Here is a 15114-nt window from a genome sequence, read left to right on the forward strand (position 1 = left end):
GGTGTTACCGGTTTGTGGCCAAGAGGATAAAACAACGTGTATCAGAGAGTTTAATGTGTGGTTAAGGCAGTGGTGTAAAGCTGAAGGTTTTGGCTATGTAAGTCATGATGTCAGTAGGTGGTCTAATAGGGAGTTGTTTAAGAGGGATGGTTTGCATCCATCATACAGAGGTACCCAGGTGCTTGGTGAGGAATTCAGAACTTTTTTGGACAGGCATTTAAACTAGGTAAAGGGGACAGAGATGTAACTGATGTGGGTGATTTCTGTCCCCGACCAATGAGGATAAAGCAGTTTTTGGAAGCTTATGAAAAGGGAGCTGCAAATAATATAGATGTAGTTGTTGATGATAAGGGGCAAACTAATAACGAAAATAATGTTCTTCGGGTAATGTGCACAAATGCTCGAAGCTTGAGCAACAAGCTCTGTGAATTAATGGCCATAATATCTAGAGATAATTTGGACCTGGTTGCCATAACTGAGACATGGTTTAAGGATTCTAATGAATGGGAAATATCCATACCAGGATATACACTGTATAGGAAGGATAGAATAGAGAGAAGGGGAGGTGGAGTAGCCATTTATATTAAAGAAAGTCTAAAAACAACACTAATTCAAAATACGTGTCAAGATCTAGAGACTCTCTGGATTTGCATGCAAAATAAAGACGGTTCTGTCATTAGAATTGGGGTGATCTATAGGCCTCCAGGGCAATCCGAGGAATATGACAACAAGATGGTGGATGAAATTACCCAAATGGCAGTAAAGGGAGATATTGTGGTTATGGGTGATTTCAACATGCCTGATGTTGACTGGAATATCCCCAGTGCCCTTACATGCAAAAGTAAGAATATAGTAGAGGCCTTTACAGGAGCAGCTCTGGCACAGCTGGTTAAGACACCAACTAGAGGGGAGAATATTCTAGATTTAGTTTTTACGAATGGGAATTGGGTTTCAGATGTCAAGGTGGGAGAAAATTTAGGTTGCAGTGACCATCTATGTTTGTGGTTTGATGTAAAAACTCATTGTGAGCAATCCTATAATGCAACCAAAGTATTGGATTTCAGAAAAACAAATTTTAATGCAATGGGAGAATATTTAGATAATGAATTAAAGGGGAGGGATAAAATGGCAGGAGCGAGCATCCAGTGGACTGTATTAAAAAAGGCCATCTTAAAAGCCACTGGACTGTATGTAAGACAAATAACTAAAGGTAAAAGGAAGAAGAAACCGCTATGGTTTAGCAATGATGTAAGGGCTACAGTCAATGAAAAAAAGGCTGCCTATAGGAGGTATAAAGAGTCTGGAAGTATAGCTGATAGGGAGGTATATAAAATGAGACAGAAGGAGGCGAAACAGATAATATATGCTGCTAAAGCCTCAAAAGAGGAAGAAATTGCCAAATCTGTAAAGAAGGGGGATAAAACCTTCTTCAGATATATTAATGATAAGAAGAAGAAAAACTGCGGCATCACGAAGCTTAGTACCGGGAATAATACATGCATTAATGGGAATAAGGAGATCGCTGACCATTTCAATAGCTACTTCTGTTCAGTTTTCTCAAAAGACACCTTACAAAATAATACTATAGAGGGATATAGCATTGCTTCCAGCTGTACGGATTCAGCTCCAGTGATCTTAGAAGCCGATGTCTTAGAAGAACTTGAACGATTAAAGATAAATAAGGCAATGGGTCCAGATGGCATCCACCCCAGAGTTCTTAAAGAACTCAGATCTGTCATTGCTACCCCACTGACTGATTTGTTTAACCAATCCTTGTTAACAGGAGAAGTTCCTGAGGATTGGAGAATGGCCAGTGTTGTGCCTATTCACAAGAAGGGCAGTAGAGAAGAAGCTGGTAACTACAGGCCAGTTAGCTTGACATCAGTTGTAGTTAAAATGATGGAGACTCTACTCAAAAAGAGGATAAATCAGCACCTAAAAAACAATAACTTATTAGACCCAAATCAGCATGGCTTTACTGAAGGCAAATCATGTCAGACTAATCTCATTGATTTCTTTGACTATGTCACAAAGGTGTTGGATGAAGGTGGTGCCGTGGATATTGCCTACCTGGACTTCAGCAAAGCCTTTGATACGGTTCCACATAAAGAGCTGATAGATAAATTAGTGAAGATTGGACTTAATCCCTGGATAGTTCAATGGATTTGCAGCTGGCTGAAGCGTAGACATCAGAGAGTTATTGTTAATGGCGAGTATTCTGAGCAGAGTCAGGTTACAAGCGGTGTGCCACAAGGATCTGTTCTGGGTCCTATTCTTTTTAATATATTTGTGAGTGACATAGGGGAAGGTTTGGTAGGGAAGGTTTGCCTATTTGCCGATGACTCTAAAGTGTGCAATAGGGTTGATATTCCTGGAGGCGTCTGTAATATGGTAAATGATTTAGCTTTACTAGATAAATGGTCTAAGCAATGGAAACTGCAGTTTAATGTTTCCAAATGTAAAATAATGCACTTGGGGAAAAGGAATCCTCAATCTGAGTATTGTATTGGCAGTTCAGTGTTGGCAAATACTTCAAAAGAAAAGGATTTAGGGGTAGTGATTTCTGACAGTCTCAAAATGGGTGAACAGTGCAGTCAGGCAGTAGGGAAAGCAAGTAGGATGCTTGGCTGCATAGCTAGAGGTATAACAAGCAGGAAGAGGGAGATTATGATCCCACTATATATAATGATGGTGAGACCACATTTGGAATACTGTGTTCAGTTCTGGAGACCTCACCTACAAAAAGATATTGACAAAATTGAACGGGTCCAAAGACGGGCTACAAGAATGGTGGAAGGTCTTAAGCATAAAACGTATCAGGAAAGACTTAATGAACTCAATCTGTATAGTCTGGAGGACAGAAGGAAAAGGGGGGACATGATCGAAACATTTAAATATATTAAAGGGTTAAATAAGGTCCAGGAGGGAAGTGTTTTTAATAGGAAAGTGAACACAAGAACAAGGGGACACAATCTGAAGTTAGTTGGGGGAAAGATCAAAAGCAACATGAGAAAATATTATTTTACTGAAAGAGTAGTAGATCCTTGGAACAAACTTCCAGCAGATGTGGTAGATAAATCCACAGTAACTGAATTTAAACATGCCTGGGATAAACATATATCCATCCTAAGATAAAATACAGAAAATAGTATAAGGGCAGACTAGATGGACCATGAGGTCTTTTTCTGCCGTCAGACTTCTATGTTTCTATGTTTCTATGTTTCAATGAGGCTTCCTTCAAAGTAAGTGTGCTTGACTGAAGATTGGCAGTTCATCTGAGATCTCTAAAGCACTTTTTCAAACCTCTTCAATATCCCACCTTTTTATTTATTTTTTTAGAAATTTGGCTCTCTGTTCTGCACACTTTTATTATTTGAATAGTCAGAACATTGCTTGTACCTTTAAGAGGGGTTGGCCTGGTCATTCACATTCTTCTCCCTTTATCATATTCTAGGTTAACTAATCAGTCTCTTGCAGAACCTTCAGATGTAGTCTTGAATAGCGTAGCAGCGTGGGTTTGCAGAAGTAGAGAGTGCCAAGCAGCAGGGATAATGAAGAGACCAAATTACGAACTTCCAGCATAATAGAGTGTTAAAATCATGACCCAACAGTCAGGTAATGAGCCAGTAAATATCAAGCAGAAGCCTCAACGAATACTAGCAAAAGAGGAGCTCTGAATCCAAAGAGAGAGTTTGCATTGAGCCTCAACTTCAAGACTGTAATATTTCTCTGCAAAACACAACCTATCTTATACGTGGAAGGTAAAGTCTGCACATAGAGGTTTCAAGACATAGGAACAACATAGCAAAATTCATGCAAAACCTGAACTTCACGTGAATTAATTTGCTGGAGAGGTTCTAGCTATAATCCTGGAGAGAGCAGAAAGTAATTACAGTACTATTAAGTCCTTGCATGAACAGCTTTCTTCCGGAGGGGGAAAAAAAACACCTCTTACTACCACTCCTCCATACTCACTGCAGTGGAATAAAACATGGGAAGTTCTCATTGCTTTCTATCATCAACGATTAGTCAACCAATCCAAGCAAGCTCCTCCCACATCCACTATCTATTTCCAACAGAAATATCTTCCGCTGGGATTCGTTCTGCCGCACGAATCCCAGTGACCAATTAGGTCTCACAGAGTTGGCCTTCTCCGGGTCCCGTCGACTAAACAATGTCATCTGGCGGGTCCCAGGGGAAGAGCCTTCTCTGTGGCGGCCCTGACCCTCTGGAACCAGCTCCCCCCTGAGATTAGAATTGCCCCCACCCTCCTTGCCTTTCGTAAACTCCTTAAAACCCACCTCTGCCGTCAGGCATGGGGAAACTGAAATAACTTCCCCAGGCCTATATTGTTTATGTATGGTGTGTTGTGTGCATGTTTTTAAATTATGGGTTTTTAGTTTAAATTATTAGATTTGTATTGCATTGTTTTGCCACTATTGTTGTGAGCCGCCCCGAGTCTACGGAGAGGGGAGGCATACAAATTTAATAAATAATAATAATAATAATAATAATAATAATAATAATATTTGGGGAGATATTAAAAGAGGTAGAATCAGGGGTGCGTTCTGTTTTTCCTCACAGCTGGATCACTCCTTGATGCATTGCACAGATACTAAACCAGCTTCTGTGCATGTGCAGAAGAAGAAAAAAAAGGTGGCAGCAACTATGGTGCCAGGGAGAGAGCTGTTTTGGGGGCGTTGCAGGCCTGGGTCACTGCCAATTCCTGCAACCCAGGCCGCCAAGTTACTACTGGTTCCATAGAACTTGTCCAAATTGGGAGGAACCACCTCTGGGTAGAATATTATATTGCCCCAAAGGAGAAATGTGTTCTTAGAGACAGCCCCCAGTCTTTCTTAATAGCCTACAGCAGATGCCCATTAAGAAATCCAGGGCCAGTCTATTCTCCTCCAGTGATGTGATTAAAATTTACATCCTTCCCCCACCCAGATTCTAAGGACAGGATGTGAACTTTTAGGACATAATAGGTTTAACCCACCACCTTTAGAATAGCAAAAGATACCAGGCTCACTGCATTGCACAATTCCTGCAGCATTTCTTGCTAGAAGGTGCCAATGAAGATCTTTCATCCAACCAGACTAATAATAAATGGTGAACACAAACTAGATCATAAAAACTCTCACTGGATAACTTCCCCAGGATAAACAATGTCCATGGCTACATTGCACACAATTCTTTTATTTCCAATTTATTGGTAAGCTCCATACCTTTGTGATCTAGAAGATCCCACTCATCTGAATGATAATGAATGAACATTAGTTCCCAATTCTCTCTTTCATACAGACTCCACTCATAAAACACTTTTCAATCATAATAAGATCTCAACTTTTAGTAGCTGCAGGGAGTTATTCTAGATGTATATTTTTCATCTGGGTTTGTGTACATAAATCTTGTTCCTGTCAGTTATTCATTCAGAATCATCAGGATCTATTATAAATCAAAATCAGACAAACTGATACTTCTTAATCAAGAGGTTTTTTTTTAAAAAAGTTTACTTGTCTCTTCCAAGGCATATTGAGGTGGTGGTTTGGTACCGAAAGACTAGGAGTGAAGGAATACAAAGGACCTTGTTCAAAAGCCATTGTGATGTAAATAAGGTAAGAATTGGGTGAAGCGCTATATTCAATATTTTTAGTGTTTAATTTGGGACATAGCCAACTCTGACCTCCAACAAAAGAAGAATTTCAATACATTTAAATCCCATATGTTCAGCAAGAGAGGTGTTTACGAGTTTTCCTTCAGTCTTTCTCTCTCATTGCATTAGAGAAAATAGCTACCTACAGCAGGGTAAACTTTCAACAACTGGGTGCCCCACTTAAATTTGGCTAAGAACCTGGCAGCTACAATGGGTAGGAGGGTGATGCAAACAGTAAGATATTGGTTTTTTGGGTTTTTTTTGTGGGGGATGGTGGTTGTACTACGATTAATGGAAGAGATTTTAACTCATTCTGTGATCCTTTCCTCTGTGGGAAGCCAATGTTTGCATTTAAAGTTTCCACATATTTGATGTCTAAAAAGGTGCCAAAAAAGGCAATTTGAATTTTCAGCGATTACAGTCAAAGAGCGTCAAAGAAAGGCAGTTTTAAAGTTGTGGGGGTCCCAATAAACCCATTTTTGCTTCAAAGGTTGGAGTTTCTTCGCTGTAGCTGTTTCGGCAGTCTATCGATATTTTTAGGGCTTAGGAGCGTTATATGTCTTTACACAGTCATTTCTGCATTCCTTCCTTTAATATCTGCATGCCCTTATCTATACCATGATAAGGTCTCATTATATCTTCATCCCCATCTCTGATCACAGCTACGCCCGGCACTGCCATTAAGGAAATATATCAGAGGACTGCCCTTTTTACCTACCTTTCTCTCTTGAATGTTGACCTCCCCCTGGAATCGCCTTCAGGCAAATTCGTTTGCAATAACCCAGGTAATTCTTACCATGCAATGCCAACCTCTGTTCTGAAAACCAGGTGCTCACTTCACAAGACGTTTCATTCCTTTCCCACTTGGGGTAGAAATAAATCCCATCCTTTCCCAAGAAAAAATGAAATCCCTACCAAGAACGGTCAGCCGGGCTGGTCTGGAACGGATGGCCGCTTGAATGGCTTGGCACTCGTAGACTGCATCATCTTGGAGATCTGCTCTCAGGATCTTCAGGTGATGCTCACCTGACAAGTGATCCCCCACAACCAAATAGCGTGGATAACCTGTGGGGCACATAGTGGAACCAGAATTGAGACTAATAAGTAGGCAGTGTACACCGATTTCCCCCCTACCCCACTCCCAATCAAGAAGAAATCTAGAATAATTCAACATTCACCAGACAAGACTGTTCATATAATAATAATAATAATAATAATAATAATAATAATAATAATAATAATAATAATAATAATAATTATTATTATTATTATTATTATTATTATTATTATTATTATTATTTATTAGATTTGTATGCCGCCCCTCTCCGAAGACTCGGGGTGGCTCACAACAGTAATAAAAACAGCATACAATGGAACAAATCTAACAATAAAAATTATATTAAAAACCCCAACTGTTAAAAACCATACAGCACATACATATCAAACATAAAATATAAGAATATAAGAAAGCCTGGGGGAGATGTCTTAGTTCCCCCATGCCTGGCGATATAGGTGGGTCTTGAGTAACTTGCGAAAGACAAGGAGGGTGGAGGCTGTTCTAATCTACGGGGGGGGGTGATTCCAGAGGGCCGGGGCCACCACAGAGAAGGTCATGTTCTATTGACTTTTTCAGGTGCTGAGATTTTTTAAAAAGGAAAATGACAGAAGGACTCTTCAAAAAAGTTGGATCACATCTTCCTATTCTTTTTCCAAATCTTCATTTCAAGACCTTCCAAACCCATCCAATTTTCTGCAGCACTCTGGAGCATTAAGCTTACTCTTCTTCTTCTGAAGATATCCACAGAACACAACAGAATAACAGAGTTGGAAGGGACCTTGGAGGTCTTTTAGTCCCACTGCCTGCTCAGGCAGGAAACCCTATACCATTTCAGACAAATCATGATCTTCTTAAATCTATCAGTGTTAGAGCATTCACAACTTCTGGAGGCAAATTGTTCCACTGATTAATTGTTCTAACTGTCAGGGAACTTCTCCTTAGTTCTAGGTTGCTTCTCTCCTTCTCTCAACTCAATGGTGGAACCATTCAGGAGAACCAGTAGTGGTGGTGGCAGGAGGCTCCCCCCACCCCTGCAGATGTCATCCTAAGCATGAACAAAAGTGCTGCATGCATATTCACAGTTCTGAACCGGTAGCAAAGGTAAGTGAAACCCACTACTGCCTTCATTAGTTTCCATCCATTGCCCTCTGGTGCTTTGGAGAGTAGCTTGACGGCCTCTTCTTTCTGGCAGCCCCTGAGATAATGGATTACTGCTGTCATGTCACCCTCCTCCCCAAGCCTTCTTTTCATTGAACTAGACATACCCAATTCTAGCTCATTGTATGTTTTAGCCTCCAGTCTCCTAATCATCTTTGTTGCTCTTTCACGCACTCTTTCTAGAGTCTCCACATCTATTTTACATTGTGGCAACCAAAACTGAATGCAGTATTTCAAGTGTGCCCTTACGAAGACATTCTAAAGTGGATGGTTTTTCTTGCCTACAATTTCTCTCAAAAATAAGTTGGGAAACCCTCCAAACTGGAGCACAAGGAAGGAAGGAAGGAAGGAAGGAAGGAAGGAAGGAAGGAAGGAAGGAAGGCATTTGGTGCTACTGACCAACCAAAATGTTTTGAAGGCAATCTGAAGAAGGAAACTTAGTGCCAAATGAATAAGTTCAACTATTTTTTTAAAAAACCCACTCAACAGGTTTGTTTTCAAAGCTAGGCATTATTTCACAAGAAGGACAAATGGTGACAAAGAAGAAAAACCCTTCTCCACTGCAGGAGTTTTTCTTTTTAAAACATCATTTTCAACTCTTTCCTACTTTCTTGCCTCCACTGAGTGTTTTGTTTAGTTTTGCTTTGCTTTGTGTTGAGTAAAAGTGGACTCTTAAGAAGAGGACCTCTCTAATGCCCAGAAGAGAATGTTATGCACCACATAGTTGGGATACCTTAAACCAATGTAAACCATTTAGAAACTTCACACTTTAAGCATACTGGTGGGAATCTTTCTTTAGAAGAATGTTGAAGTACACAAAGTATTCCAAGAACTTTATTCAAACTGTGTTTGTTATGTGAAAACTTTGTGAAAACAGCATCCTGGATGAAGCTTATCTTTATTTAAGAGCTTCTTTGTTTACAAAATGCTGGCCTTATGTGGACATTAACAGGAGGGCCTTATTAACTGCTTTTGACTGCAGAGGTTTAGTAGGATCTTGATGGAGCAATGGGCATTTTTAATTTCATCTTCCCAGTTTTCTAAGGGATGGAAGGTTCAGAGACCTCTCCAAATTTCACTTCTTCTCAAGTTATATTGTTAATGAGCTGCAAGACAGAGGTATCTTGGCATTAACCTATAAGCTTTTCAAGCCTTTTTTCCCCCTGCCAAGCTAGCAACAGCAAGATTTGCTCTCATGAACTGCGAGCAAAACAAATGAAGAGTTTGTTTGCATTTAGTTAATTAAATGACTAGCTGAGCCGGAATTCCACAAACAGGCAGAACTCCCCAGCTTGCGAAATCAGACCCCAAAAAGCTAATTGCTCAAATTGTTCAGAATGAGATGTCAGCCACATTAGCTCTTGTTATCCGTTTTAAGGTTTCCTCAAATTTGGGTAGGCAGAGAACAAAGTGTTTCAAATATATTAACAATATGCAGTGTGCAGCTCCCACCAGCAAGGGGATGTGAAAGAAGATGGTTGATTACTTATATCTCGAAATGCAGACAACGAAGCTTAGTAAGGAGAACAGGAACATTTTCTTTAAATAAGCTAACTCAGCAAAAAAAAGAAAGAACGGAACTTGGCTTGTGTAATGCCCTGAAGCTGATTCGGTCCCTCTTGAATGCATAGATCACTCCCTTAGGTATGTTAAGAGAAAAGGGCTCTCACATCATTGCTCTGAAGCCTGGAGCAGGATTCTCATTTTATGGCAAATTGTCAAAGGCTCTGTTTATTTGTATGCCATACACTGGGCTGTTTATCACTGGGAGGCACACAATTGTTCAAAGTTTGATTCTTATCACAAGCAGAAGCAGCCACCAAGGGTCTGCTTATTTCTGTGGTAGGATACAAATCTGACAAAAGTATTATTCTTGATTAAACTTGTATACGTATTATACAAGTTTAAAAGGGTGGGCTAGTCCCTCGAGAACCTGGCTGGCTCACAGCAAAATTAAGAAAGGCACATGGTATTCAGAGCAAGCATGGTCAGCCTTTTTCTATGGCCTCCTGGGATCAGGAGATAGGATTTCTGCAGTGGAAAACAAAAGAATTAAGATAGAGCTTTATTTCTTTTTTTAAAATCCCATATTTATTATTTATAATGTGGTTAGCTCTGGCCCAGCTCCTGCCCCAAGGACTATGGATGTGGGGGAGACATCCACATGCTGCAGGCCTGTTTTGCCCCCGGTGGAATCTGCTGATGAAGGCTCCTCTGACCAAGAAGACATGAGTGACAGGGAGGAGGAGAGTGGGGCAGACAGCTCAGAAGGAGATCAATTATCTAGCTCCTCCTTGGATTCAGAACAAGAGTTAATGATACAGCCACGCATGCGGAGAGCGATGCATAGGCAACAACAACTGAGAGATTATTATCAAAGAAAATGAGGCCACCTGTGGTTGGGTGGGGCTGTGGTAATTAGTGAGGCTGCTATAAATAGCAGCCTGTGGGTTTGGCCATTGTGGAGGATTATCTGATCGTTGTGTTTCGTGACTGCTTTACTGACTTTGACTTTTTGCGTGCTGATTTCCCCCCGCTTTGAAACTAAACCAGAGCAAAGTGTGTTTCACTTTGTGAAAGAAGGACTGTGAATTCCCTCACAGCTGCAAGCTAAGTATCACAGAACTGATAAGGGATGTGTACCAATTACCAGTTTGTTTGGAGACGAGGGCTCTTTGCTATACCAAAAGAGGGCTTGGTTTAAGTGAATTTTCATTATAAAGAACATTGTTTTGAATTTTCAAACGTGTGTGTGTCTGAAATTTGTACCTGTGAATTTTTGGGAGGATTCTACCAGAGAGCCCGACAGAACATAATGTAAAGGCAGTGAATGTATATAATACTTTTTCCACTTATGATTCTCCCCTCCCCGCCCCCAAAAAAATCAACTTTGTGATGTGAATTGGGGAGAGTGAGAGAGAGAGAGTGAGAGGGACTGGTTCAAAGGAATGCTATTGCTATTCAGCCAGCATTGATGCCCAAGGCATCGGAATTGACAGAAATAGAACTCAGAGGCTCCTAGTAATTGGCCCAAAGTCACCCAGTTGGTTTTCATTGCTGAGTGAGAAAATAACTCCTGATCTCTACCCTGGTGCCTTAACCACTGGACCAAACTGGTCTTCAGTGCAGCTAAACACTTGCATAAAGACAAATGTTTGAAAATCAGGGAAGAAGCAAAATAGGCTGGTCTTAACCACTTCCATGACAGACTGTTTGGTCTAGACCAGTGATGGCAAACCTTTTTTTCCTTGGATGCCGAAAGAGTATGCACGCATCCTATCGCACATATGTGAGTGCCCACACCCTGGGAAGAGTGAAAAGAGCTTCTCCCGGCCCCCTAGAGACCTTCTGGAGGCCAGAAACAGTCTGTTTCCCAACTTCTGGTGGGCCCAGTAGGCTTGTGTTTCACCCTCCCCAAGCACCAAAAGCTTTGCTGGAGCCAGGGAAAGGTAAAAATGCCCTTGTCCATCCACCCAGAGGCTCTCTGGAAGCCAAAAACGCCCTCTCAGAGCCTCTGTGTGAGCCAAAAATCAGCTGGCCACCACACACATGCATGTTGGAGCTGTGCTAGGGAAATGGCTTGCGTGCCAGCAGATATGGCTCTTTGTTCCACCTGTGGCACCTGTGCCATAGGTTTGTCATCACTGGTCTAGACGATAAGGCACTGATCCAAAGCTGTGGTAAAAAGTATTCTAGAACATTGGGCGCTATCTAATGAAATATTTAACAATATTTTTTTCAATGGTGAAAAACGTAAGGTTCTACATTTAGGCAAGAAAAACAAAATACACAAGTATTTGTGGTCCCTGACTCAGTGCTAGTAAGTCTAAGAGGCATCTTGGAGCCCTAGTGGACAAACACTTAAATATGGACCAGCAGTGTACAGGAGCTACCAAAAAAGCCAACACAGTTCTAGGCTGCATTAACAGGTGGATAGAATCAAGATCATGTGAAGTGTTAATACCGCTTTATAAAGCCTTGGTCAAGCTACACTTGGAATACTGCGTTCAGTTTTGGTCACCACGATGTAAAAAGGATGTTGAGACTCTAGAAGGAGTACAGAGAAGGGCAACAAAGATGATTAGGGGACCAAAGGTTAAAACATATGAAGAACATTTGCTGGAATTGGGTATGTTTAGTTTAATGAAAAGAAGGACTAGAGGAGACATGATAGCAATGCTCCAATATTTCCAGGGCTGCCACAAGGAAGAAAGAATCAGTGGAATAATTTATCTCCATAAGTTGTGAATTCTCCAACAATGGAAGTTTTTAAGAAGAGATTGAATAACTATTTGTCTGAAATGGCATAGAGGGTTTTTTTTTGCCTAAACAGGGGGTTGGACTAGAAAACCTCCAAAGTCTCTTCCAACTCTGTTGTTCTAATTTTAATCCTACACAAAGCAGTTGGAAAATCTTTGGCCTGTCACCATAGTTCCCTCTAAGCTGAGCAGTGAGCAATCACTCACTTAAAAATCATCATCAACTCAGAGTTTTCCAAACCTGCCCAGAAGCCGAGAGGGAAAGAGTGAGAGGGAAGGAGAGAGAGTGGAAGAGAGGGAGAGAAACAGATAGAAAAAAGAGAGGAAGGAAAAGAAAAAGAAAAAGAATGGGAGTAAGGAAGAGAGAAAGAAAATCAAAATCTAGTTTGAAACTAGCTCAACTATTTAAGTGGCATTTTGATATTGATAGAGTTGCCCTATTATGAGCTCACTGTTATAGACACACAGTACAGTATTTTATTTTGAAATTCTCTGAGGCAAAACAGGGTGGGTTTTTTATTTGTTTGTTTGTTTGTTTGTTTGTTTGTTTATCTATTTATTTATTTATTTATCTATTTATTTATTTATCTATTTATCTATCTATTTATCTATTTATCTATCTATCTATCTATCTATCTATCTATCTATCTATCTATCTATCTATCTATCTATCTATTTATTTATTTATTTATTTATTTATTTCTGTGCCGCACACTATACTTTTCCGCCCACCCCCCCAAAAAATTAGAGGGAACACTGCCTGTCACTTTCTCTCAGACAAAAGAAAAAGGCAGTGGCATACTGCAGGGAAATATCTACGTAGTTACCTTGAAGGCACACCCACATACCCACAAAAAGAGAGATTATTTCCCAGCTTGTGGTCAAAAGTATGGGTAAACACTCGAAACAGAATACCCTATGAAACTAGACTTACAATCCTGGGTCTTGAAAGGTTAGAACTACGATGTCTTAAACATGATCTAAGTATTGCCCACAAGATCACATGCTGGAATGTCCTGCCTGTCAAAGACTACTTCAGCTTCAACCACAGCAACACAAGAGCACACAACAGATTCAAGCTTAATATTAACCAGTCCAAACTTGACTGTAAAAAACATGACTTTAGTGATCGGGTTGTTGCAGCGTGGAACTCATTACCGGACTCCCTAGTATCATCTCCTAAACCCCAACATTTTACCCTTAGACTATCCATGGTTGACCTCTCCAGATTCCTAAGAGGTCAGTAAGGGGCATATATAAGCGCACTAGAATGCCTTCTGTCCCCTTGTCCTATAGTCTCTCCTATATCTTGTATTTCTTCTCTACTATATCCTCTATAACCTTCATTGTGTATTATTGTGTATTGGACAAAATAAATAAATAAATAAAAAATTAAGGGAAAGGTGTTTGCTTTGTGATGAGAAGAGGTGTGTGTGTGTGTGTGTGCATTACATACTTTGGAAGTTCACTGTGTTGCTCTTAATTAGCATCTAATACAGAAATCTTCAAACTCGAAAACTTGAAGACTTGTGGACAAATCTTAAAATTGCCAAGTTTGGGGACCCCTGATCTAATAGGAGCTGTCTGGGGTAGATAAGGATTGATCTGACCAAATCATCATCATCTTCTTTTAATAATCCCATAGTCCCTTGCGGGCTGGAGTCTGGACAACTGCCGATGTGGAATATTGTTCAGCAGATATATTCTCAGTGTCCCATAGAGAGAAATATCTGCCTCTGTCTAGCATCGAACTGACAGCCTTCTGATTGTGAGGCAAGAGCTCCACCTCTAGGCCACCGCAACACTCCTGATCGGGCCAAATGAGAAGTAAACATATGTGGCTCAAAAAAATAAAGGGAACACTCAAATAACACATCCCAGATCTGAATGAATAAAATGTTCTCATTGAATACTTTGTTCTGTACAAAGTTGAATGTGCACAACAGCATGTGAAATTGAATGTCAATCAGTGTTGCTTCCTAAGTGGACAGTTTGATTTCACAGATAACAAATAAGAGTTGCTTGACAGTGATATGGGCAGGATATACAATTAATGAATAAATACAGATTATAAAGATTATATATGTATTCTTACTGGAAAGATCCCTTCCTACTCCAAGGGCAAGTCCATCTTTAATCCATAGCACAATTCCATTATATTCAGGAATAGCACAGAGGAGGGTCACGGGTTGTCCAGCAATCACCACTTGGTCCTGAGGTTGCTGAGTAAAAGAAGATGCTGAACCTGGTGAAAGAGATAAAAATCAGAATGAATGTTTGAATGCAAAATCAGGGGGGTCTCAATGTTTGAAACACTCATGGGATGAAACATCTCACACCTGAAAAGCAGAATAAAATCTTTGAGTGTCAGCTTTTAAAGTTTCCATAATACACATTGAATTAGTGCTGTTGGCAAGTCAAACTCTTCTTGGTTTTTGGTTTTTTAATTTGTTTTCACATACCTCTAAATTTTGTGATCGTAATCTCAGCTCAAAAACACATCCAAATGCAAATTTTGGGTTGTGTAGAATGTTTGTTTGTTTGTCTGTCTGTCTGTCTGTCTGTCTGTCTGTCTGTCTCTCTCTCTGTCTCTCTGTCTCTCTCTCTCTCTCTCTCTCTCTCTCTATCTATCTATCTATCTATCTATCTATCTATCTATTTATTGGATTTGTATGCCGCCCCTTTCCGTAGACTCGGGGCGGCTAACAACAGTGACAAAAAACAGAATGTAAAAATCCAATACTACAACAGTTAAAAACCCTTGTTATAAAACCACTCATACATACAAACATACCATGCATAAATTGTAGAAGCCTAGGGGGAAAGATTATCTTAATTCCCCCATGCCTGATGGCAGAGGTGGGTTTTGAGGAGCTTACGAAAGGCAAGGAGGGTGGGGGCTATTCTAATCTCTGGGGGGAGTTGGTTCCAGAGGGTCGGGGCCACCACAGAGAAGGCTCTTCCCCTGGGCCCCGCCAACCGAC

At 40.4% G+C, this 15114-nt stretch overlaps 1 protein-coding gene across 1 annotated transcript in view; it reads right to left on the reverse strand.

The window, feature by feature from the left end:
- KIRREL3 (kirre like nephrin family adhesion molecule 3) overlaps positions 1-15114 on the reverse strand; it is a 952257-nt gene that overhangs the window by 372029 nt on the left and 565114 nt on the right. Inside the window, exons 3-4 of the mRNA XM_070765424.1 lie at positions 14226-14375; positions 6572-6721 (exon numbers count right to left, since the gene is read on the reverse strand). Coding sequence (XP_070621525.1) covers positions 6572-6721; positions 14226-14375 — 300 coding nt within the window. The remainder of the gene's footprint in view (positions 1-6571; positions 6722-14225; positions 14376-15114) is intronic.

Source organism: Erythrolamprus reginae, chromosome 12 (genome assembly GCF_031021105.1).
Source record: "Erythrolamprus reginae isolate rEryReg1 chromosome 12, rEryReg1.hap1, whole genome shotgun sequence".
In the NCBI taxonomy this organism is placed as follows: domain Eukaryota; kingdom Metazoa; phylum Chordata; class Lepidosauria; order Squamata; family Dipsadidae; genus Erythrolamprus; species Erythrolamprus reginae.